Source organism: Nannobrachium achirus, assembly GCF_963921795.1.
Source record: "Nannobrachium achirus genome assembly, chromosome: 16".
NCBI lineage: Eukaryota > Metazoa > Chordata > Actinopteri > Myctophiformes > Myctophidae > Nannobrachium > Nannobrachium achirus.
Window position 1 is genome coordinate 38,086,647 of NC_137823.1, and position 27,429 is coordinate 38,114,075.

The following is a 27,429-nucleotide window of genomic DNA, read 5'->3' on the forward strand; positions in this document are numbered from 1 at the left end:
TACATGAATCCAAAATACACTGATGATTTTGCTGTCAAAATGATGAAACAATATGGAATCTATGAAAAGGTTGTGCGGGTCCCTGCTTCAATTCTCTCTCAGGTAAGGGGTCCTTGGCCTGAAAACGTTGAAGACCCCTGAAGTAGACTATATAGACCCATATAGTAGGACTTAAATGCCCCCCTCGCTGTGTTTTCATTACAAATCGAACTCTGCTACCGAGGCAGGCAAGATGGTCGATTGTGAGTGGCAGGTAGGTTAAAAGAATACGCCTGTGTTCATCTTTAAAAGTCTGGATTATTATACCTGTTGACCTCTTCTTGGCACTGCTTTAGTGAGTTTAGTCTTAACTCATTGACTGCCAAGGCACGAGTTTCACGAGTTATTACAGTACTCCCAGGCTGCCACAGCCCGAGTTTCCCGAGTTGGAAGCCATTTTGAAAAAAAAAAAAAAAATGTTTTTTTTTTTTTTTTTCAAAATTTTTTTTTATAAAAAAATTTCTAAAAATGCCTCAAATGTATTAGGCATGATCGCAATTGCGAAATTGCATGTTTAGCCCCATAACAAACACATCTTTCAAAATGTCAAAAATGGCTGTTTTGTCTGACTTTGAAGGCTTGTATCTCATGAATGCCTGAACGGATATCCAAGCGGATTTTTTTGTTTGAAAGCTGTTAAAAAGTACTACACATATGGTGCATGATCTAGGCATGGGCGTGCACGATCCGTGCACTAAAAATTGATCCGTGCACTAGAAATTTGGAAGGTGGCAGTGTTTGTTTTGTCTGACTTTGAAGGCTTCTATCTCATGAATGCCTGAACGGATTTCCAAGCGGATTTTTTTGTTTGAAAGCTGTTAAAAAGTACTACACATATGATGCATATATGGTGCATGGGCGTGCACGATCCGTGCACTAAAAATTGATCCGTGCACTAGAAATCTAGGATAGTGGCAGTCTGGTACTTGGGGGCCATCTTGAAATGGCATTCAATGAGTTAAAGGAGTAGTTCACCCCCAAAATGACTTTTTTTCTATTGATTACTCATGCCATGGAGAGTAGAGTTCAATAATATTTTTTGTTTTTTGTCACATTCCTAAGACAAAAATGTGATAACAGTAAATTTACCCCCATTGTTTCTGGATGGTGACCCGTTTCGAAACGGGTCACCATCCAGAATCAATGGGGGTAAATTTACTCAAATCAAATTTTTGTCTTAGGAATGCGACAAAAACCAAAAAATATAATTGAACTCTACTCTCCATGGCATGAGTAATCAATAGAAAAAAGTCATTTTAGGGGTGAACTACTCCTTTAAGGCTTCTCAAGTGGCAGTGAAATGAAGCCGAGCGGACCAGGTTATTGGACGATGAAATTACGCTGCTATATCTTAACCTGACAGATCTGGACTGTTCCCTCTTCTCTGAGAGTTGAGACAGGCAGAGAGGAGAGCCGTTTGTCCATCCATCCATCCCTACACTAAAGCATCACTTCCACACAATTACCCAGGAAGAATCAAATTAGCTCCGGACAAGATAATTCACTGACTGCCTTCATCTCTCCTCAGACTGCGAGCTCCCCTGCTGATAAGCGGGCTAAACTCTTCAGCCATTTGATGGACTTTATCCTCCAAGATACATTATGAAGCTCAACAGCTGTGTGTGTGTGTGTGTGTGTGTGTGTGTGTGTGTGTGTGTGTGTGTGTGTGTGTGTGTGTGTGTGTGTGTGTGTGTGTGTGTGTGTGTGTGTGTGTGTGTGTGTGTGTGTGTGTGTGTGTGTGTGTGTGTGTGTGTGTGTGTGTGTGTGTGTGTGTGTGTGGCGGTAGGGGCTCAGGAGGTAGAACAGCAGTCTTGAAATATGGAGGTTGTTGGTTTGATTCCCGGCTCATCCTTGCTAAATCCTCCTTGAGCAAGACACTGAACCCATGACTGCTCCCCATGAGCAGGTTGGTCCATTGCATGGTTCCCTCCGCCATCGATGTGTGAATGTTGAAGTACATTGTAAAGTAAAGCGCTGTGGAGAAAAGCGCTATATAAATGAAATCCATTTACCATTGTGTGTGTGTGTGTGTGTGTGTGTGTGTGTGTGTGTGTGTGTGTGTGTGTGTGTGTGTGTGTGTGTGTGTGTGTGTGTGTGTGTGTGTGTGTGTGTGTGTGTGTTTGTGTACAGCAGTGGTAGAGTTGTCTGTGTGTACACATGTACAACACATTACATGTTACTGTAAGGTGGCACATGGAATTGATTGGTGGTAAGACTTTCACAGCCCTCAGAAGAGATTCTGAGGGCTGTGTGCCTGATTGCAGTGGAGGGGGAGGGGGGTGTATAGTAAGCACATTTACTCAAGTACTGTAGCCTACTTAAGTACAACTTTGAGGTACTTCCGTTTTTTGTTTAGAAAGATGTTTACACAGACTTTTGAAGCAAAAACTTTTAGTTACTATTACTACTTTTACTTAAAAAATAAACCTGAATCGGCCTACTTCTTCCACCAGCGACTGATTGGGAGTGGTGGAAAGTAACAAGCGGTAAGTACATGAAGTACTGTAGCCTACTTAAAGGACAACTTTATTTTTTTACAACAAGGGTTCATATTTTAGATTGTAATTAAAGAATATAAAAGATGAGTGTTAAATTGATTTAATTTACTTCTTTCTATTGTTTTAGAGATTCTTATTTCAGTGGTTGGGGGCATGCGTGCAAGTGGCTAAATATGTCATTTCACACAGAATAAGCCCATTCCCAAGATACAACGCAACCTTTCATGGTTGGGATGTGACTTATGGGGGCTAGAAGTGTTACTGTAAATAGCAATAAAGAAACTGCTGGTTTATTGTGTCTAAAAAGACATATTTAGCCACTTGTACACATGCCCCATGCGTACACATGCCCCATGCGTACGCATGCCCCATATTTTGGCACGGTAAACGTGATAAAACAATAGAACGAGGCAAATGAAAACATTTTAACACTCACTTTTTCTTTTCTCTAATTACAATCTAAAATATGAACCCTTGTTGCAAAAAAACTAAAGTTGTCCTTTAAGTAAAATGTAAGTACAATTAAAATTTTGGCTATTTGAAAATAGCCGAGCTTGTAGATTTGCTACAATACTTTTGTACTTAACAGAGTATTTGCAGTATTGCAAATTTGACATAAGTAAAAGAAAGTGAGTACTTCTTACACCACTGACAGATTGACATTCACTTACTGCTAAAAAAAGAACAAAACAGGTGGTATAGAGTCAGAAGCGATTCAGTGTGTGTCCATTATGCATGCCTGCCTCAGAGCCCCATATCGATCCTGAGGCTTCACAATAAGATACTGTGCTGCTGTTGTACATTGATTGAAAGCAGCAGGGTTCACAGGGCCACTTCTCAACGGCAGAGGAAACGCTGTCACTGTGAGACAGAGAGAGAGGAGCTCAGCATCGCTGCAACGGGTCAATAGTTTCTCATATTGCACTTCCAGTTATATATGACTGGTCTTTGAGGACCTTGTGGAGTGTCTAGGAGACAATCTATAGTCTAGGCTAGCGCTGCTGCTGCTGTCAGGCAGGTGAAGCACCCCAGGGGGGACTTCCATCCACAACACAACGGGGCTGTCTGTATGATGGCCTGCAAATTAGGAGTTTTATAGCTGGGAATTGACTTAACTGTGATCTAAAGCGGGGGTCTGCAACGTTTTCAGGCCAAAGACCCCTTAGCTGAGAGAGAGATGAAGCAGGGACCCCCACAACCTGTTCATAGATTCCATATAGTGTCATCGTTTGACAGCACAATCATCAGTGTATTTTGGATTCATGTCCATTTGTGTTTTCAGATATTTAACCACTTGAACCATCAATACGTAATAAACTTGACCTTTCACTCTGTACTTACTCTGCTCTTTTCCCCCTCTACACCAAACCTTTTGCACCCTGTATCTCTCCAAAGCATTAGAGTTTATTAAGTAAAATCTGGAGACTAGTACAATCACTGAAAGCTGGTTTTATAGCAACTACACTACACACAACTCAGATAAGGTGCGATGACACACACACACCGAACATCGATGGAGTATTCTCTGCGGATAACCCACATTCTGGAGGATAAAACATACTTGTTTTATCCTATGAATAGTGTATACATACACTATTCAATAGTGTATACATACACTATTCATAGGATTGGATACAAAATGAGGGCAAAAATAGAGCAAAGGAGGGAAACTGTAAAGCTCCTTTTCGGACATATTTGGGGGGATATAAAGTATAATTGACGCGTGCATTTATAGAACCGAGGAAATCTTTCTGAGGATTTAAACCACACCACGATGTGGGACATGTGGACAGGGACTTTAGCTTTGTTATGACACTGAGTGCTTATTGAGTACCATTACCACGCTGTGTTGAAGCCTATTCCCTGTCCGTCCGGAGCCATACCCAGGCCTCGCATGCTGTCAGTGCAGACAGAATGTGATGAGGTCTAACATCCAAGGCCAGGAGGCTCGGTTGAATTCTTCAAGCCTAACCGCATGAAAAATACTTTCCCATCTGGACGTCAGTCAATGTATGAAAGCTTCAGACTCCACCTGCCCCAGCCTCCCTCCTGCAACTGTCTGGAGGTTTCTTACTCTGTGTGTGTGTGTGTGTGTGTGTGTGTGTGTGTGTGTGTGTGTGTGTGTGTGTGTGTGTGTGTGTGTGTGTGTGTGTGTGTGTGTGTGTGTGTGTGTGTGTGTGTGTGTGTGTGTGTGTGTGTGTGTGTGTGTGTGTGTGTGTGTGTGTGTGCGTGTGTGTGTGCGTGCGTTTCCTCGCACGGCAATTTAGATGCTGCAGATTAGGGTCGAGCCGATGGGCTATGGCAGTGGTTCTCAAACTTTGTGGGGTTTGGTAACAACATTTTGATTCGAAAATACTGACAGTCCAGTGTTTATGTCAATATGTTGAAAAGTAAGTAGTAAGCCTGCTTTCTATTCAGTAACAGTTGTGCTAGTCAAAATTTGTACTTACGGGTCTGGCCGATATACCGGTCCGACTCTTCAGTTACCTGACAGGTTCACCTTCTACCTCACAACACCTGAAAGCAGGTTCACCTTCTACCTCACAACACCTGACAGCAGGTTCACCTTCTACCTCACATGGCTGTTTGAGAGCCAGTTTTCCAACCACCTCTAAGACGGGGTGGCATGAAGATAAAGCCTGGACTGTGATTTACAAGCACTCCTTAAAGGAGGCTTTCAAGCTGCTGGCAGAGCGTCAAGCTGCTATTAGAAATTGGCCCTGAGTTATTGACGGTTTGCACGGTAAATAAGTGGCCCTGAGTGGATGTTAAAAGAGTCAAAGCTAAGTGCTTTTTATATATGATGCGCGTGATGTTTTACGTGTGTACGGATGTGTGTGCTCGCTGGTGTGGGCATCCGATTGTGTGCGCACCTGGGTGGGTAGCTGTATGTATTCGTTTTGTAAATGTGTGTGTGTGTGTGAGAGAAAATGACATTTGCTGTAAGGCCAGATCTGTGTTGTGTAGTTGTTTTAATGGTGTGCGTGTGCGTGCGTGTGTGTGTGTGTGTGTGTGTGTGTGTGTGCACGCGCACGCGCATGATCGTGTGCGCGCAAACATGTGCTTGTGTGAGAATGTCCTTTGCTGCAAGGCCAGATCTCTGATGTTTTGATGTTGTGTAGTTGTGTTGATGTTGTGGTGTGTGTGCGTGCGTGTGCTTACCCCCTGTGAGAAGTAGAAGGCTGCTATTCCCAGAGGCCAGAAGCAGCACAGCATGGAGAAGATAGCGAGCCCCAGGTGGTCTCTGGGTGGAACCACTATGAAGTTATCTTCACTCTCACTGTCGCTGGAGCAGTCTGTCTGCAAAACAAACAACAACACTGTCACTGGAGCACTGAGCAGTCTGTCTGCAAAATCAAATCAGTACAATTCAGAGTAGACCCTGGCCATATACTGTAATATCGTCTCTGTCGGGTGTAAATGTCGGGAAAATCGCGCTCTTTCGATGGGTCATTCTATCGACAACCAGCGTCGGCAGGTTAGCTACTCACCCGCGTCACGTTTACTGAGGTTAGGGTTAGGGTTTGGGTTAGGTTTAGGAATAGAGGTTAATATTCACCCACGTCGGCAGGTTAGCTACTCACTTGCGTCGGCAGGTTAGCTTTTCACCAGGTTAACATTCACCCGCGTCGATAATGGACCGTTGAACAGATGCTATCTCCCGTAAATGTCATAGGTCAAGACTCAAAACTTTTCAGGATTCAAATTCGAAAACTGCAAAAGTAGGAGATGTACAAGCTCAAAACGCCTCGCTTCGTGCCATGCTACTTTTGATGCTTTTTTACGCTGTATTATGATCGTGTAGGCCTTGTAGGGCGTTAATTTACGAGTTTAAATCTCTCCCGATTTTAACTTTTTTTCTCCACCAGCCGAAGGCAGGGGGAGAGTATGTTTTCGCCCCTGTCCGTCCGTCCGTCCGTCCGTCCGTCCGTCCGTCCTCCGAGTTTGTTACCAGCTAATCTCCGGCACCGTTGGCCCGGTCACTGCCAAAATGAGCACACACACACTCCCTGGATGCCAATTCAGAACCTCTGCCCCACATTTTTCAAATGGCCCTGTTCTAGCGCCACCATGAGGCTGATGTTTGCAAAACACATTTCTGTACACTACTCCTACAGATTTTGTCCAAAAATCACGCAAATCCGTAGACAGTATCTCTACAGTCATGTGATCGACACGGATATGTCCGATTTTCCATATTCCATCCTGATTGGCTACAATTGGCTTCCAAAGTTTGCAGGATTGCTCAGTTTTGAACAAAATGCTTCAAATCATGAACACAGCGTGCAATCTTGGTGAAATTGGGCGTGCACGTTCACACTAGGCAGAGGAAGAAATGCCACCTCAAATTTCTCAAATCAGCCTCATGGTGGCGCTATAACAGGGCAATTTGTGTGGCCTGGTGGAGACCTGTGCTCGGAAGAGAACTGCTTCTAGTTGTGTATTTTTTTTATTATTAGATTTTTTCCAGTTATTTCTGAGGTTATTGCCCAACAACAACGATCTAATATGCAGTCTACTGAATGTTTTCTGACGGCCTGTTCCTGCCTGCTGGGTGATTTGTCCTGCAGCCTCTGGTGAGTCAAATGCAAGGTGAAATGGTGCTCTTCTATCTAGGCCAGTGGATTCTGCCCCAGGCACACCAATGGGCAAGTCACAATCACACCTGTGTTCCCATTCATATTCATGTTTTCACTCTGCAAACATTTATATTTTATTTACTAATGCCAAATAAAAAATAAATACAAAAATAAAAATAACCATGAGCCCTATTTAATACTTTCGTAAATTAAAGAATAGATGCTATTTTCAAATAAGTAAGTATAAAATATGGTTTAATTGGCCAAATCTAAATCTGCAAACTAACTTTAAACAAAAGTTCAAAATAGTTTGGAAGTATGGGAAAATAAGTTGAAGTAAAAATACATAAAAACTAGTAGGCCTACACAAGTAGTACAGCACTTGAAAAAATGTACTTAGTTACTTTACACCTAAGCAGCACAGGCTTACTTGATTTTTTTCTCTGGCAAAACCTGGCCATGTTGACTGATTCAGACCAACCAACTATATGTGATGTTAAGATGGTGGGTCTGACAACATTAGACTACTCATACTGTAGACTGCAGTTAACGGTTAATGTGTGTGTGTGTGTGTGGGTGGGTGTGTTTTGATTCAGCACCTGCTGGTGGTGAAACAACTGGTTCAAACGTAACAAATACATTCACCTTGCTCGGCTTCTTTGCTGCTCACTGTGGATAGACACACACACACCGTGCCAATTTTAATGTATTTAGAATAAAAAACAGAACCTAGAGATGTTGATATAATTATAGAACAACTGCTAAAGACAAGGAAAACAAAAACGGCAGAGGGAACATAAGTGTTATTATTACATAAACGAAAGTGTATGAAAGAGACAGACAGATGTGTTTTAGATATAGTCCTTAGATCTTTAGTTTGAATGTAATGTAATGTACGAGTTTACTACTACTTTCATCTAAGGCTAGCGCCAGCTGAAATACTTCCAACATAGTCATGACGAGTTACAACTTAAATCTTACACCTCCCGTTGCTGTTAGTAGGCGTAAAGTCCTCCGTACGATAGCTGTTGCACGGCACGTCACTTTGAAAGGTGGCATAACTTGGAGGAGCGAATTATGCCAGCTGTTTTGTGTCGGCACCGCGCTTTCCGTGATAGATTACACCGCTTGGACATTTATGAGGACTAAGATTTATGCTTGTGCTTACGTTTTCCACGAGCGGAGATACAGAGGATTACCGGCCTGCTGGCAGCAGACCTGGAACTTGAAACGTGAGACGAGCCTCTCAGTCCTTTCCCTACGAGTGTGTCTGGCGCTAACAATTTTTTGCTACAGGATCATTTCCAAACTTTGGTTGGTGATTGGAGTGCATAAATATAATGCATGTAGAGCTACAGGAGCGGTCACACTTTAATTATGTCAGCGCTTTATAAGACTGTTATGTTTTCCAACTCAGCGATCAAATATGGCCATGCAGGGCCAAAGCATGACGGCTTTATCCTCGAGCAGTGTAGCACAGTGGTTCTTAGACATTTTCATGTCCAGGAGGACCCACAAATTAATATGTATTCGGCCGCAGACCCCCATCTGAAAATGCTTTGTTGCAAGGACCCCCCATATGAGATTTTACGGTGTTGTTTCAAAAGTATTCCAAAATGTAAAAAATATATATACCGGTATATATAATTTTAGAAAATAGCTGCAAGCTTGTAGATTAGACAAAATAGCTGATGTACTGTCTATAGAAAGTGGTCGAAATGATTAACCAATTTCACTGGGGACCCCCTGGAACCCCGTTAAGGACTATACTGGGGGTCCCCGGACCCCACTTCTAGAGCTACTGCCTGTGGAGAGACTTTGAGGCATGCAGGAAACCAGAAACCCCCGGGAAGTTCCTGGGAGGCTGAAGGTATCCCCTGAGAAAAGCTAATGACCCAGTTACGTTAGCTATAGTATTTTAGCTTTACTTTGAGCCATTTAGGCGTTTGATCTCATCGCTATCACGTAGCAAAAGAGTTCAAAGATAATATGGGCATGAGAGACTTGTTTTTGCACACTTTCATGGAGCATGACAGGCTCTAACCGACAAAATAGCATTGCATTAAAAAACCATTAAACTGATTGACAACAAAAGCGCTTTATTTTCTGAGAGGATCATAACGTGGTAAATTACACTGCAATTATGATGAGGAGTGCTCATCACAGATTAGCACTCTACATCAACCTTACACACTGTAAGTTTTAGTCCTTGAACAAATAGTGTTATTATTTTGCTAGTGCTAATGAAATACGAAAGCCCTAATTTGCGGTAGGCAAACAACCATGTCCCACATTGATCAGCTTGACTGTTTTCATTCTGTTTATGTCATTTGATGGCACGGTAATAAACAAGGCATGGCGAATAGATCTTTTCACTGATTGGACTCAGAAAGTGAAAACATAATTTTCCGTGAAAGTATTTTGTTTTGTGTGGACTTTACACCAGTGTAACTAAGATTAATCTTATGTCTCTGTGGTGCAACCAAATCTAAACAGCTTCAGTATTTAACTGTAGTATCTAAACTAGTTAGATACTGAAGATTAGAATAATTTTGTCCCCATTGATTTCGGATGGGGACCAAAATGCATTTGGGTCCCCATCCGGAATGGGGGTACATTTACTATAATCAATTTTGGGGGTGAACTACTCCTTTAAACCACAGCATCTGTATTATTCTGGGTGAAACATTTGCAGAAAATTGCAAATCTATAAGCTCACAGTAGATGGGCTATTTTCTGATGTGGAGAACAGAAAATACACTAGTATAGAGCCCATGAGGGACTCATGGGCATGTCAACTACATTTTTCAAACAATACAGACAATTAAAATGTACCTTTGCCGAAAATAGCCGATCTACAAGCACACAAAACGCTTTAACTATCCAGAATATGGACACTAGGGTTCATGCATGGTTAAAAACTGAATGAATGATTGAATAAATGAATGAATGTATGACAAGCATTGCTTCTATATCATCTGTGCAATGTTGCTAAGTCTTGTTCAAAGTAAGAAAGTAATAGCCAGCACTCCAAAGTACTTCTAGGGCTTTTTAATTCATAGATGCACGGACAGTATACACGGACACGTTTCACCATCAAGCCTTCCTCAGCGTGTATGAATAAGTGTTGTTCATGTGGTGTGAGTGATGGCTCACACTGCTGGAACAAAGTTAATTTTGTACTACTTTGTTCTGCTCCTTGGGACTAAAATCCTAAAAATCCACAAGGAAGGAGTTGAAATTCACTGTGCAGTGGGTGGGTGCCAGGAAAGGCAAAAAGCGCACCACCCGATGCACTGTGGCACGACAGCTTAACTAATAACACTGTAGAGACCCTGATGTTAGATAGGAGAGTGTGGAGGGCAGCGATCCAGGAGTCCCGAGTTGGTGTTGGCTAGACCACACACTACAGTATACTGTACGTGTGTGTGTGTGTGTGTGTGTGTGTGTGTGTGTGTGTGTGTGTGTGTGTGTGTGTGTGTGTGTGTGTGTGTGTGTGTGTGTGTGTGTGTGTGTGTGTGTGTGTGTGTGTGTGTGTGTGCGTGTGCATGCGTGTGTGTGCGTGTGCGTACGCCCGCAAACACTGTAACTGTGAACTGTACAGGGAGGATGGGTTAAGCTGTGACTCACACCGTTTAACCATTCGTTTCAGAGAGTTTATGTTCTTTATAGATAGGTTTCCAAACCGTGACACACAAAAAAGAAAGGTTAAATCGACTCTCACTCAACACAAACATGATAGAATAAGGTCATCATGCTTTGGTGAATGTGGAAATAGGACACTTTCCTCAAACAAAACAAACGCACGGCTAAAAAAGTTTGCTGCAAAGTACAGTTCTGCCCCCGGGGGATCTTGCATTCACCTATGTCTGTCTGTCAGTCTGTCTGTTTGTCTGTCGGCTAGGCCAATCATGCGTTACATTTATTGTGCATGCTGCCAAAATGACGTGAGAAAAATCATAAAACGGCAAAAATCATAAAACACTTAAACTATCTATACTTAGTAAACTAATACTTTGTTGATTGGGATCAGCTCTGTACTTGGTCCACTCTCGTCCCTGCTCTACACCAATTCTCTCTCAAAATAGCCGATCTACACGGTCACAACGTGTTGCGATACATTGTTGATCGGCTTTTAGCGGTGAATGCTCCTTCCATTATAGGGCTGCTAGGGTTCAAGTTGGCCTAGTTAAAAGTTTTGAACAGAGTCTACCACAGCATCCTTCCACACCGTAGAGCCGGGGTCCTCAATAGGCGGACCGCGGTCCATGTCCGGACCCAGGCGCACCTCCGTCCGGACCGCGGCACATTTCTGAGAAATCTCCGCACAGTTGTATCTGACAATCGGACTGACTGTGTGTGATTTGTGTTTGTGTGTGCGTGGGTGTGTATGTGCTCATTCGCTCAAACACATACACAGGCTCACAAGACACACCCCTACGCCAATTTGCAAGCCCACAAAGCGTAGCGGGTGCAACGTGCTGTGGACTTGTAGATCAAAGGTTTTCCTTCCCTCCGAAGCAGCGCTCTCCATGCTGCTCCCCCCTCCCCTCCCCTCTCCACACACTCATGCCGCTCGCTGCCTGAAAAAGTTGCTAAAACCTCTTGGAAACCATTGCTCCCACTGGATTAATAACTTAGAGATCTTCTACCTTTGGCTGTTCAATTGGAGAGGACAACAGCAACACATTAATATCCACGATGTAAGGCTCCAACTGCTTGCATTAGACGAGAAATGGTCGCGAAACTCGCGATGCGTGATGATGCGTCTTTAACAATGTGATGTGTCGTCGCATATTATTGCCAGCTATCCTAGGCTGTGTTAGGTTAATAACTATGACTCGTTGACCCTGATTTGACTGGCCATTTGACATAGGCAACCAGCACAGTCTGGCTTGTGCAGTACGTGTGTCAACTGAATGTCAAGTAATCCTCTCCCCCTCACGCTAAGTTTCACTTTATTTTCCATTCTGAACGACAAGCCTAATATTGCATTCATGCTCTTTAGTTTCCAATAATTAAACTATAAGCCAGTGTTTTTTGCTACACAATAAATGTAAATAATGTAGCCTACTCTACATGCATAAATAATTATCCATTCATCCATCCATCCATCTTCAACCGCTTATCCAGCATCGGGTAGCAGGGGTAACAGTTCCAACTGAGATTTCCAAAGTTCCAAATAATAATAATAATAATTAAAATAAACAATTCTAATGATTATAAAATAAACATACATACATACAGTACATACTGTATAAATGTATCCGCCTTATTTCGCCTTCGCCTTTTTTTTCGGACCCGGACCTGTTTCAAAAAAATATTTCTGGACCTTCAAGATTTGTATTTGAGGACCCCTGCCGTAGAGTATGTACAGTATATATGCTGTGCCTGTAAAGATCCAGTCCTTAATCAGCAGCCTCCTTCCCGACATTAGAACAGTCTGAATCCATTCTGCTAAGGGTTGAGCAATGTCCTTCAGGGTGTTGGGGTCCCCCAAAATAAACAGACTAGGGTTGAATGGAATAGTCACCCCCTGGGTAATCATTTTCTTTTACCAACGGAGCAGCTATTAAGATATCTCGACAATATTTGGAGTTAAATCATTAAAAGGTGACACAACCTGAACCTCTGGCCAAAGTTAAATTGTGCTTTACTGTAGTTAAACAACCACAAATGTCAGGTCCATGACTCTTATGTACTCTTAATGAGAGCCTTTTCAGCATCCACAGCTGAATATGTTCAAGTTTGTGACTCAGTCAAAAGTATTAAAATGAAGATGAAAACAATTAAGCCCATTCTATCTGAATTGAAGCCATTGAAAGTGACATAACTGCTATAATTAGGATTCTGGAGGACTGCTATAGTTGGCATGCTATCAAGGTGGTTTGCTATAATCTAGTTCAGATTTTATAGTTCTGTTTTTCTTTTTAAAATAATATCTACATTCATCTGCTTGATAAGTGCTATATGCAAATCAGAGGCCACTGTTTAAAAATGAGTTTCTTTTTCTGTATGCTGGACTTGCTCACCCATGGTTTGTTAGGGTACATTTTAAATTGCTTACAAGAAATCGTCATTTCTCTAAAACAGGCAGCATAATGTGTTCATATGTGAGCATGTTACATCAATAGGGTTGACCAAATCATGACCACATCACTGTGTGGGGGTCCCTGCTTCATCTCTCTCTCAACTAAGGGGTCCTTGGCCTGAAAGCGCTGAAGACCCCTGATGTATACGGTATATTAGTCGTGGCAGCATGTTTGTGATTGTGAAGAGACCAAAACAATTGTCCTTGTCGCTGCGGCACATCAAAGTGTCATGCAAATCATGCTGTGTTACTGGCAAGGTGACCTGGCTGGATGGGAGACTCCCGGCCAGTCTGGCCCTGCTGTTGTCTGACTCTGGATGTGTAGTTGACTTGGCCTCGGTCCAAATCCAGTGTGACCTGTCCCCTCTGCTCTTTATTATTTAGACAGAGAGCTGCGTGACTTCTGAAGAGGACTGTTACTTTGTGAAAGTCTCTGATGTGATGATAACTTTCTTGACTTTGGCATTCTCAAAATATAAGGAATTCATTGTTGATTTGATTCTGACAGCATAGTAATACATCAAAAGCCTGCATTATACACGGCGAGGCCGATCAAAGAGTTGACACATACCTTACAAGTGTAAAGAAAGTGTTTTATGTGAATAGTTGGTTGTCAAACTGAAAAAACAAAGAAACCACTTCCATCCTTTTCATGTTTGTGAGACTATTTTATGTAATTATTCATCAAACATTAATTTAAGAATCCAAAAGATTAGTTTTGGGGCTTTTATGCCTTCATTCATAGGACAGTAGACTGACAGGAAATTGTCAGAGAGATGGGGAGTGACACGCAAGAAAAGGACGCCAGGAACGGGATTCGAACACACCACTCGCTGTCAGGCTGGCATTGTAGTCTAGGGTGCCCGGACCGCCACGCTGGCAGCTCGGGACGATCCATGCTCTAGTTCATGGGTCTTCAACAGGGGGTCCGGGACCCCTAGGAGGTCCTCAGAGTTACTACAGGGTTCCTCCAAATCTTTGAGTGATAGAAACTTTTTTTATCCTTTTTTATACAGTATTAACCACTTGAACCCTTGCGTCCATATTCTGAGAATTTAGCCAAAAATAGCAGATCTACAAGCTCACAAGATCTCGCCCTCCGAGGCGTTGTGAGCTTGTAGATCGGCTATTTTCGGCAAAGAGCTTTGGTGAAGAGGGTAAAAAGAGCCGACTAAGTATAGAGTGAAAGGTCAAGTTCATTAAGTATTGACGGTTCAAGTGGTTAAATATCTGAAAACACAAATTGACATGAATCCAAAATACACTGACGATTGTGCTGTCAAACAATGAAACTGTGGAATCTATGAACAGGTTGTGGGGGTCCCTGCTTCATCTCCCTCTCTCAACTAAGGGGTCCTTGGCCTGAAAACGTTGAATACCCCTGCTCTAGTTAAGTGGGATGTCTGTGGAAGACAAGAACTGCGTAAATGTTATTGTGTTTCCTCTAAGATAATCAGAGCCCCGCGAAGAAACCTGTGCTCCCTTTGGGAGAAACAGGTGGCCCAGAAAGCATAAGGAATTATTAGCCAACCTGGTGTGTCCAGTCATTTCACCGTAATGTAACAACCTGACCATGTTGTGTCTACTGAAACAAGTAAGACACCCTAAGGGCAAGAAGCGACCGTCAGGTCGTGCTGAAACAACACACACAGACACACAGGGGTCCATTAAACAGCATGTTATAGAACTGCAGCCCAGTTGACAGAGCTGTGTTCCGTTAAACAGCGTGTTAAACAGCAATTCCCCCCAAAGAAGAAGACATGAACTCCCTAAACAACAACGTGTTATAGAACAGCGACAGGAGAGACACAGCTGACTGAGCAGCGTTCGGGTAAACAGTGTGTTAAACAACAATCTGAGCTGTCTGTGAAAGCCACAACCTTTTGTGACCTGCCTTTATGGATGGACTCTGCTGAACCGCCTGAGAACTGGGGTCGGATGCTTCAAAGCGTCCATGCAAAAGTGGGGCTTGGCGGACGGAGCAGCATGTGAGTGTGGGGAGCCGGAGCAGACCGCTGACCACGTAATCAACGCCTGTCCTCTGTATAAACACCCTCTGAGGCCAGCCTCTTCAATGTGGGACCTGAGACGAGGGCGTGGCTGTACGCTACTGATCTGGACATCTGATGATGGCACACGAAAGAAGAAGAAGGATGGAATGGGAGGGAAGAACTATGGGAGGGAGGAACTGAATTCGATAGGTAACGAAATGTTGTGTATTAGCGTGACTCACTGACGACCTGTGTGTGTTTGTAGTCCTGCTGCTCCAACTCCAGGATGAACATCTCCAATGCAAAGTAATTATGTTGGTTAATAATAGGTTTAACATACTGTTCTGTTAGAATAGAGGGATGGCGTGGTTGTAGCCGGTGCATCTGTGGCCATCAGCTTTGATGAGCAGCTCTGAATTTGTGTATTGTATTGTATTGTATTGTATTGTATTGTATTGTATTGTCTGAATGTGCAGTCTAATTGTATGAAAAGTGTAGTCTAATTGTATGAAAGTGTAGCACAATGAAAGTTTAGTGTAGTCTAATTGCATGTCTGTGTAGTATAATTGTATGCAGGTTTAGTCTAATTGTCTAAATGTGTAGTCTAATTGTCTGAATGTGTAGTCTAATTGTCTGAATGTGTAGTCTAATTGTCTGAGAGTATCTAGCCTTTAAACACAGGGTCCAATTTTCCACACGGAAACTGACAATAAATGATTGTCTCTATGACCTCATGAACACCTGTTCCAAATTTGTTGACAATATTGTCCAGTTTATCCACACGGAAAATCGGACCATGTGTGCAAAGGCCTTCATTGTCTGAATGATTATCTATCCTTCTTATCTCTCTCTCTCCCCCCCCCCCCCCCCCCCCCCCCACACACACACACGCGCGTGCGCAGTGCCTTGCGTGTTCTCCATTTGCTTGAGGTGATTTCTACAGCCTTGCTGTGTGTCAGCGTGCAGTGGTTTTGCTTCCCTGATAAAAGTACTCCTTGACGAGAGCACAAATTCATGCGGGCGGGGCCATTTTCCCCTCTCCAAACCTAGGGGCGGAGATAGCGCATTTCTTTTGTAGATAATGGGACTGGATGGGGAACGGATGTTTTGTTTCTGGGTTATTTCGTCTCATAGCAACTATTAGCAACGGTAGCTTGATCGAACGATAGACAAGAGCGATCTTAATACGCTGATTAAAAAAAATAAAAACGCTAAAACAGAGATCTCCTTCTTAGGCAGAACTTATTTACCAAAATCATAAACCCCTGACAGGAAAAGTGTTAATTGTGCTGAATGTGCAGTTTAATTTTCTAATGCTTTTCTAAGGAATTTTATATCAGGGCCACTCGGATATTGACAGATCCTCTTTTTAACTCTAGGAGATAAGTGTGATTTGGTATTCAATAGAACTGCATAACTGCTTCTGGAAACAAAGGAAAATACCTACATGTTGGGGTTGCAAAGTTATATAAAAAAGAAAACGAAGTGTCATTGTTGTGTCTTCAGGAACAAGGCATATTTCACAGAACATTGTTTTGGATATGGTGGCTCACTGGCTCATGCTGTTAACAATACAGCATTGAGTCACGTTCCTTGTAGGCACCAACATTAATGTTGAAAAGTAAAGGACTGTATGCAGTATATCCTGTGCCAACACAAAGTTAAGGATAAGGATGTGTGTGTGTGTGTGTGTGTGTGTGTGTGTGTGTGTGTGTGTGTGTGTGTGTGTGTGTGTGTGTGTGTGTGTGTGTGTGTGTGTGTGTGTGTGTGTGTGTGTGTGTGTGTGTGTGTGTGTGTGTGTGTGTGTGTGTGTGTGTGTGTGTGTGTGTTTTAACTCCTTGTGTGCACTATATATAGGCTGTTGGTAAACCTATAGGCAAAGCTATAAGCAGCCAGGAGGATCCATGGATGATGACGCCTTTTCAAACAGCTCCAGAATGCAGTGCAGATATTATCATGAAAGCTCCAAGGCACAGCAGAGCCGGCTGTGCAGAGATATTGTGGTGTGTGTGTGTGTGTGTGTGTGTGTGTGTGTGTGTGTGTGTGTGTGTGTGTGTGTGTGTGTGTGTGTGTGTGTGTGTGTGTGTGTGTGTGTGTGTGTGTGTGTGTGTGTGTGTGTGTGTGTGTGTGTGTGTGTGTGTGTATGTGTGTGCGAGAGAGAGAGTAAAGGATTGTGACTGTATAACTATAAACAGTATACGGATTGTGACTATATATAAGGATCATCATGACTGTATACGTATGCTGTAACAACAATAAGTAAAGGATTGTGACTCTATCCTGTGCCAGCAAAAAGTAAAGGGTCGTGACTGTAGGCCTATCGATGGTGACTGTATACATATCCTGTGACAACAAAAAGGCAGAGCAGCCATGTGCGCAGCGAGCTGTTTGTGACAACCCCGTTGGTTCTGAGATATGCAAATTCTGCACATATCAATAAACAACAGATGGTAGGAGCAAAAAAACCACAAGAGTGTTGCATTTCAGACGTGAAACGCTTGAAAATCGAGCACCCACCATCATCGCCGCCACCACGCCGCGCGTTCCCCGGAGCCTTGTGGAGTCATTTCATGCTTCACGCAGCGCTCGCTACGCGGCAGGCAGGGTTACAGGATCGCTGTCGGCCATGCTGGAGTACTTTTACTCCATAGTACTCACTTCAGTACAATTTTGTTTATGAAAGTATATTGTAGCTGTCGGGCTGAAACTCTAATCTCCATATTTTCTTCTCTGTTCTTTTTGTAAATGAATGCCCTACTTGATCATACTACAAAGTCACACAAAAGCATCAAAAGGAGCAAATCTGCAAGCTCAAAGCGCTGTGCGAAGCGACGTGTTTTGAGCTTGTAGATCTGCTACTTTTGCAACTTTTGAATTTCAATACCAAAGAGTAACAGTTTTGGACATATGAGGTTTTCACCCGACAGAGACAATATGCTTTATTATACTCCACTACATCTCAAAGGCAAATCATTGAGCTTTTTATTTGACAGCTTTGGTTTTTAGTCACTTTGCAGATTTAGATTATTCGTATGAAACATATTAAGTAATAATTGATGATGTAATATTATAGGTTAACCTAGCCAGCGGCACATTAAGTCATTAAAACCATTCCCACCTTTAATTAACCATTAATACATTACTAATTACAATCCAGTAATGACCTTCTTCTGCATAATGATACACTACTTTTACACTTTCTATATGCATGGTATTGCTAGTTTTCGAAGTAAAAGTAGTATATCGTAAGTTATTCCACCACTGCTGTTTCATACAGCTTCACATGCAGTCTTGAGCAGCTACTTTATCTACTTAAACCCAATACGGTGTTGAGCAGAGTACCTCAGGGCTCTATACTAGTGGATTTACTCTTTTCGCGGAAAATAGCCAATTCACAATCTTATCGATCTGCTAACCACCAGACCAAAGGGGTATCCCTGTGCATGGCGGGAGATACTAGACTTTTGAGGCCATCAAGCTAGGGGAGTGAGTCACTCTGCTACCCTACTCACCCCTCTTTTGACCTCCACTCACGGGGAAACCAGATCGAGGTCACAGCACCATTGTAACCCCCGGGATTCGAACCCGGGTCTCGCACGTGGAAGTTTAAAATAACCACCGACCAAAGGGATACCCCTGTGGAACGGGGGAGATACTAGACAAAATAGGGCCCCCCTGAGTAAAAGTACAAAAGCATTGGCGTACAACTATATTACAGTGAAGTGTACTTTTACTCTTTGAAAACTTTAGTCGCTAGTTACATTGTAGATTTAGATTATTATTACAAAACATACATTAACCAACTTCAGCCCTATGCGTCATGATGCAACGCATTGTGAGATTGTAGATCTGCTATTTTCAAAACATTTTATACATTTGAAAACATGAAATAATGATACTTTCTACTTTTGGTATTTTAAGTACATTTTGATACCAATACTTTTGTACTTAAGTACATTTTTAATTCCGGACTTTTACTTGAGTATTTCTACATTGCAGTATTGATACTTTTACTTAAGTAAAATAAATGAGTGTTTCCACCACTTGGGTAAATGTACTTAGTTACTTTCCCCCTACTGCCCCATGTGAATGACAACCAGGCTCCAGCTACAACAGCAGTTGGTTCAGGGACGTGCAGGGCATGTTAGAGAGGCAGGGGCTGAAATCTCTAAAAGGGCTTTTTGGTGAAGATATCAAAAATAGCAGACCTCCAAGCTCACAACGCGTCGTGCTGCGACACGTTGTGAGCTTGGAGGTCAGCTATTTTCAGTGCTTGATACCACACTGAACTAAGCATAATCAAGTCAATACTGGAGATGTGGCGTATGGCATGGATTTCTAGAGGGCAATTCTTTCAACATAAGATGCTGCATTCAAGTTCAGGAGTGTTTGGAATTATTGTAATAATACATTCTTGAATGCTGCCTTCAGGTATGGCATGGAAAGGGGACATTTGCATTTCTTTCACCATAGTAAAAACAGCATTCATTGTCTGGAGAGGGCACTTTTTACAGATGGATAAAAGGGCAGGGGCTCAAGCCCCCTTTGATGTCTATGTGTGCACGTGCCTGACAAGTGACAACAGCGGTTGGTTGTACTGCTAGGTGGAGCAGGGACCATAAAGGAAGCAATGCATGCTGGGTAGTATGTTGGCTGTGGGTCAACGAGATGGAGGAGAACGAGACGAGAGAGGAGGGGGGAGAGAATGAGGGGGTGGGGGAATTATGCCGTGAAAGAATATTGTTGATGTTGGGCAGAAACCTTGTATCTCCATATTTAAACATTTAAGACCTGGAAAAAGCTCACAGCGCGGCACCGAGTGCTGCGCTGCGAGCTTGTAAATCTGCTAATTTTGAAAAGTCGTGAAAATGTGTGCAAACCTCTGAATATATATGTGTTTTTAGAGCGAACACATTTGTAACTCAAATTTTGCATCTGGGGGTCCCTGGAACTAAATATTTTGAGATGGGGGTCCGTGGCCAAATACATTTTGGGGGTCCTTGACATGAAGAAGTCAAGGACCCCCAAACATAGAAACATAGTTTTTTTTTTTTTAAACATAGAAGGATTTAGAAGACATTTATAGAATCGGGACAAAATATTCAAAGACTTGCACAAATCTTCAAGATTTTTCAAAAATAGCAGATCTACAAGTTCGCAGTGTGGCACTCGGTGCCGCGCTGTGATATTTTTTAATAGTTAAAGCATAAAATAATGCGTAATAATGCGTTCCCTGTCTAAATGGGTTAAACATTTTATACTGTTGCTATCCAGCAGAAATATCTTATCTCCGTCTTTTAACTTTTGGTGTTTTTTCATAAATGAATGTGCTACTTGATCATACTACAGGCTCACACAAAAGCATCAAAAGTAGCAGATCCACAAGCTGGAAACGCGGCGTGAGGCAAAGTGTTTTGATCTTGGAGATCTGTTAATTTTGAATTTGAATCCTGGGAAGTAACAGTGTTTGACATATGAGGTTTCCACCCGACAGAGACGATATACATTGAGCTACTTAAGCCATACTAAAGAGCCATAATACTCGGCACTGCAACCCGCCGCTAATCTGAGGAAGAGAGCTATTACCGCCCTTCCCCCCCATACTATACCCAACATTTCCACTTTGGCAAGCTGCCAGTGCCTCACTTAAAGCACATTATGTACAAGCGTTGTAACTTTGTTGTTTGTAAAGCCCCTAGGCGTGGATTTCTGGACTTTGCAGTGTACCTGACCAATTTGGAAATCCATCCTTCCCTCCTTCGTGATAAGTTCCAGTGATGGACAAATTGGTGCTCAAACTCAGTACTTGGGTACTATTGAACACTTGAAACCCTATAGCTATCCCTCTTCTGGGGGAGTACATTCGGCGAAAATAGCAGATGTGACATGCTGTTGTCTGTTTGTAGATCAGACATTTTCGGTGAAGATATTTAGTGTTCGTGTAGACGCTACATTCCCAAGTGCTCTCTCTACACTGTAGAGTGCTCTACAGTGCTCTACACATAACCCTCCCCACACACATATGACATCAGTAAATACATTGGAAAAACACTGCACATATACACATTGTCATACACACAATGTCCTGTAGCAGCAGCTAGCACCGCTATAAAAGAATAATACCCTACATGCAATCATCACGACACAGCTCACACTCCGCATAATAATGGCAGTCTGACTCCACTTCCCATGGCCTTAAGCGAAGACACACACACACACGCGCGCGCACACACACACACACACACACACACACACACACACACACACACACACACACACACACACACACACACACACACACACACACACACACACACACACACCACAATCTCTGCACAGCCGGCTCTGCTGTGCCTTGGAGCTTTCATGATAATATCTGCACTGCATTCTGGAGCTGTTTGAAAAGGCGTCATCATCCATGGATCCTCCTGGCTTCTTATGGATTTGCCTATAGGTTTACCAACAGCCTATAGTGCACACAAGGACCCCCAGTTTGATATGCATTAGACCAGTGGTTCTCAACCTTTTTTTTTTTCTGTCAAGGACCCCCAACATTATATGTATTTGCAGCAGACCTCCAGAAGCAAAGATTTGAGTTAAAAATGTATAAATATATAAATATGTATTTTCAAAAAGATTCTTCACAATTTGTCTAAAACAATATCAGTTCTACAAGCTCACAGCACGGCACGAAGTGACAATATTTAACCAATGAAAAGCATTAACAAGAAGCGTGTGGCTAAATGATAACTACTGTACACTGGATCCCAGTGGCGTCAGTTCAGCAAAAGCTAAGGTATGGCAACATGACTGGTGTCTTTCACGCGTACCAGTCATGTTGCCATACCTTAGCAACAGGCATGATGAATTTATTTTAAGAAGTACATTTTATTTTTCCCCCCCTGTAGCCAAGGTATGGCAGCTGGCATACCTTCCCATACCCAATTGACGCCTCTGATTGGATCCTTTCCCCCCTTTCTTGAAAAGTAACCGTTTTGGACATACAAGGTTTCCGTCCGCCAGCGGCGATAATGTGTCTGGTATGTCATCTTTACAGGGTCTAGCGCACTGCAGAGAACCTCAAGCCGTGGTACAGACAGACGGACAGCGCTGACAGACAATCGGACACGCCGGAGGCCCCGCGAGGTCGACTGGATCTACAGCGAGGTCATTGCTGTTGACCTCGCCGCGCGGCTCGAGGAGATGCGGAGCTGATGAAAAGAGAAAAGCCATGCTCGACCCCTGACCCCTCGGCAGAGCTGTTTCCCGGTATGATTTATTCTCAGATGATTACACCGCCGTTACCAGAATCCATCTGATGCTAAAATGATTCCAAACCAATACTCTGGTTTGAAAAGCAGCAAAGCCAAAGGTGTCAGTTTGTAAAGCTCCATGGAGCATCGAGAAGGCTCTTTCGGGATTAAAAATTCACAGCTGATTTGTAGGGTCGTCTACTCTATGTGTTTTTGTTGAAATAAGTGTTAAATAGCTCTCTATTCCGATAGTGATCATTGCTATGGAGTGTTTAACAACAACAGGGCTCTCACCGTCTACCCAGCTATTTAGCAAATAGAAAATACCTTTTCAGGTCAGGACACCAAATGGGGTTTCTCTCCAGTGCATGTATTTTCTGCTTATTAAAAGACCTGGAGCGATGGGGGGACACCCCTCTTACTGAGCTAACACTCTATAGCAGGGGTGGGCAACTTTGATGATGGAGAGGGCCACTATATTTTACCACTCACTCCAGAGGGCCACAATGCATATACATAGCAAAAATAGCCGATCTACAAGACACGTTTTGAGCTTGTAGATCGGCTATTTTTGCTATTTTTGAATTGGAATCATGAAAAGTAACTTTTTTAAATTATTTTATTTTTAAATTTCAAATGCATTCATATGTTCGTATGTTCATTTTATGAATTTAAATACAAATACATTGGACATCAAAAATACAATAACATTTTAATACTAGTCATTAAGCTACTAATATAGACAAGTAATTAAAGCGGGTAATTCTTCCATGTTTGAAATTGAAATCAATAATATATCAGTATTCCGATAGTAACCTGCAGGCCGCATTAAGTGGAGGTGGCCCCTGGGCCACCACAGTTGCCCATGTATGCTCTATAGCAATGATTACTGTCATAATATAGATATTAAACTTTTAACAAAAACAACTTTCAGTGCCTTTAAAACCTGTTTACAAAGCGTCGGCCTGCTTTGTATGACTAGCTTGTTTATCCTTTACACACACACAGCCTCCCCCCACTCCCGTCCATACATTAATGCCTAATGAGTATTTGCGCGCCGCCGGTGTGAGCTGCTCTGCGGCTATGGCTCGCGGCTCGGCGTGCGTCCTGTCAACACGGGGGCGCCGCGTGCTGACAGCTAGCGCAGCGCTAATGGATGGCTTCAACGCTCCGTCGTGACAACGTAACGGGGAAGAGGCCCTGTGTCATTTATCTGTCACTAAATTGCTTCGCACAGCAGCACAGAGGAAATGTGCTATTTGCCTCTGAGATGAAGTGTGGAGTAGGATTAAAAGTATGGAGAATTGGAACATACTCCAGTAAAGTAGAAATACCTCAAAATTTTACGTAAGTACTGTGCTTGAGTACATGTACTTAGTTACTTTACAACAGGGGTCTTCAACGTTTTCAGGCCAAGGACCCCTTAGCTGAGAGAGATGAAGCAGGGACCCCCACAACCTTTACATAGATTCCATATAGTTTAGTTTGACAGCACAATCATCAGTGTATTTTGGATTCATGTCAATTAGTGTTTTCAGATATTTAACCACTTGAACCATCAATACTTAACTCTTTGCGTGCCAGCGCCCTCTAGGGGCCAAAGAATGCCAGCGCATCTCTCATAGGCGAGCGCTTTAGCTTCCAGGACTTCAGCTTCCAGGACCTGACGTGCTCACGTTGATGCACTGCATGGAAATGTCCCGGATGAAGATGCTAACAGAATGGCTATTCCCATTTTGTCATCTAAAAGATCATTTTTGGGCGATTTCGCCGTAAATAAACCTCGCGCCGCTTTCCTAAAACACAAAAAAGAGATATAAGCCTTTAAAGATGCGGTCCTTCATTGGATTAGGCGGAGATTGGCGATTGCGTTCGCAAATTACGGCCGGCTGGGACGTTGTTAGCTTTCGGCTAGTAGCTACAAAAATCAAGCCAGGCTTCAGAAGGCCTCTTATCATTTTATTCATTTAATTAAATAAAGCCGAACTACTTCGGGATCGGCACACTCGTGTACTCATCGGAAGCGGCGCCGAACATCGGGTGAACATTGGGGAGCTCAAAAATGTATTTTAAACCATTTTTAATGGAATATATCGTCGGACAGAGTAGAATGGCTAACTGGCTAGCGGCTAGCGAGCCAGGACCACCCACGACTCTACAAGCAGCTCGGGGTAAGTGAATTAATAAAAAAAAGATTGTATTGGATTGAAATAAAGCCGAACTAGTTCGGGATCGGCACCAGATGAGTTAATAAACTTGACCTTTCACTCTGTACTTAGTCTGCTCTTTTTCCCCCTCTACACTAAACCCCTTTGCCAAAAATAGCCGATCTACAAGCTCACAACGCCTCGCAGCGCGAGGCTGCGAGGCGTTGTGAGCTTGTAGATCTGCTATTTTTGGCTAAGGTTCTCAGGAAAAAGGTCAGGTTTCTATCACACAAAGTTTTGGAGGACCCCCTGTAGTAACTCTGAGGACCCCCTAGGAGTCCCGGACCCCCTGTTGAAGACCCTTGCTTTACACCACTGCCCCTATCTCTTTTCACCCTCATGCATGACGTTGTCGCGCACCTAAAATAGCAAGTCCTGCAAGCTCACAAAGTGTTGCGGCGTGAGACGTTGAGAGCTTGCAGGTCTGCTATTTTAGATGTGCGACACCAGCCGCGCGACCAAGCATAAATCAGGCCTCAGATCTTTTCGCTTTATTTTCAGTTCTCCATTTTATGTCGCTGACAATGGCCGCTAGTCCTGCGACTGTGGCTGCTCTGGTTGGCTTCTGTTTGATGTATTGCAGGTAATCATGTTCAGATGAATTGTGGGGAGGGGGATGGAACATGCAGGGGCGTCACAATTGTTCTCCCCTTTAGAAGTGGGACCAAGTTACTAGGGCCCAAGGTGGAGGTGGAGGGACCTTATTTTATACTTTAGCTATTGAAAAATAGCAGATCTACAAGCTCACAGCGCGGCACCGAGTGCCACGATGTGAGCTTGTAGATCTGCTATTTTTGAAAACATACATATGTATATTTTAAGCGAACATTTGTAACTAAGATTTTGCTTCTGGGGGGTCCCTGGAACTAAGCTCCGTGGCCAAATACATATCATTTTGGGGGTCCTTCACATGAAAAGGTTTGAGCACCACTGACATAGAAACATAGGTTTTTCAAAAAACCTTAGAAGGATTTGAAATAGTCAAAGACTTGCACAAATGTTCACGATTTTTAAAAAATAGCATGAAATGTGAGTGAATCCTTGTACCCAGGGCCCAGAAGTTTGTGCGACACCCCTGGGAATATGATTGATGATGGAATTTGTTCCATGCCAGTCTCTAGCTACAGGTTCTCCCGCTTGTTGGTGTATTACTGTTGATGTTGTTGTTGTTGTTAATGTTGTTTTTGTTTTTACATTTGTGTGCTGCAGACGTTATAGCAACACACAGCGAAAATCTGGAACGGTCATTTAAATCAGTGGTTCTCAACCAGTGGGGTCCCCAAATTATTTTTGGGGGGTTCCCAGATGTTTAGCTTAATGTGAAACATTGTTTTCTAAACTAACAGTAAACAAACCAACATAAAGTGTAAGTGTATGCACATTTCTAAAGTGACAATTTAAGGACTTTTTAATACCTCTTAAATGGCCAAATTGTCAAATATTAGAGGCAGAAATTGTGAAAATAGCCGATCTACATGCTCACAACGCCTTGCAATGCTTGTTAGTCTGTCTACTCTGTCTACACTCTACATCTCAGAGGTACGCTGGGGACAGTTCAGAAAGGCTTTCTCTTCTTGGAAAGTTTGCACCCTGAAACAGAAGCCATTGCTGCTTCAATGATAATCTGTGTTAATTTACAATGACGTGAACATTCACAGCGTACAGTTCAACTACCACTGTTCCTTTGACGGCACGTCGAGCTCACACTTGTGCTTCTCCAGGCTACTGTGAAATTATGTCATGTCTGTGCTGTGACTGTTAATGTAAGCACATTTAATGAGGTGTCACCTCTTAAATGAGATTCCGCAGGCCCTTCGCGTGACTGAGGTGTTTTGTGTATAAGGGGAATGTGCATGGGGAATTGTATGATTTTCCACCACCATTTTAGAGAGATAAAACATATATATATATATATATATATATATATATATATATAGCCCTTGATGAGGCCCAAAGCCCAAACAAGCCTTCATCCTAAAAGTTTGTTCCCCATCTCTGATCAAACCAGACAGCTATGCTCGCAGCTTATCTATAAATTATCAATACATTTTCAGGTAACACATATATATGCCATACTCTTGATAACTTCCACATCCACAGCTTTTTTCTTTTCTTTTTTTTTGTGCAATATTTGGTAGGGTCTTGAAGTCTGTCACAGTCAATAAATAATAAATAGGCTACATTAAAATGTAAAACAAATTAAATATACATTTCATTTTGAGCAAAAAAAAATGCCTTAGACAGCGTTTCTCCTTCATAAAAGGCAACTAGGGTGAACATGCACTTAAGACTGTACAGTACCTTATGTCATATTTTTTCTTTATCCCCAACACCAAGAGAGCCAAGCAGTCCCCAGTGGCTGACATCAAGCTAAATGCATTGGCTACAGAAACATAAAGCATGATGCGTTTGATACAAATATATTCCCCAAAGCAGTGCTTCTCAGATTACTTGATTTCAAGGACCCCCCAGTTAAAGTAGGTGTGCATTATGCCACGGACCCCCATTTGGTTCCATTTTGTACAGTCTTGGAGTTACAGACCTGTAAGGGTCCCTTTGGTTACTATCAATCATTTAGATGGGGAACCCAAGGGGTCCCCAGACCCCACTTAGAGAAGCACTGCCTTTGATTGTACCTTACAAAGTAAGGTACAATCAAAGGCAGTGCAAAGGCAGTAAGGCTTACTTTATGTCATCTTTTATCTCCAACACCCAGAGGCTAACATGAAGCAAAACGCATTGGGCTACAGGAACATGTTACTGGTTATTT

At 42.7% G+C, this 27,429-nt stretch overlaps 1 protein-coding gene across 1 annotated transcript in view; it reads right to left on the bottom strand.

Annotated features, from left to right (window-relative positions):
• Positions 1-27,429, bottom strand: part of syndig1l (synapse differentiation inducing 1-like) — a gene marked incomplete at both ends in the record, with an annotated part of 77,643 nt that overhangs the window by 12,236 nt on the left and 37,978 nt on the right. The window contains one exon of the mRNA XM_080744464.1: positions 5,700-5,837. Coding sequence (XP_080600590.1) covers positions 5,700-5,837 — 138 coding nt within the window. The remainder of the gene's footprint in view (positions 1-5,699; positions 5,838-27,429) is intronic.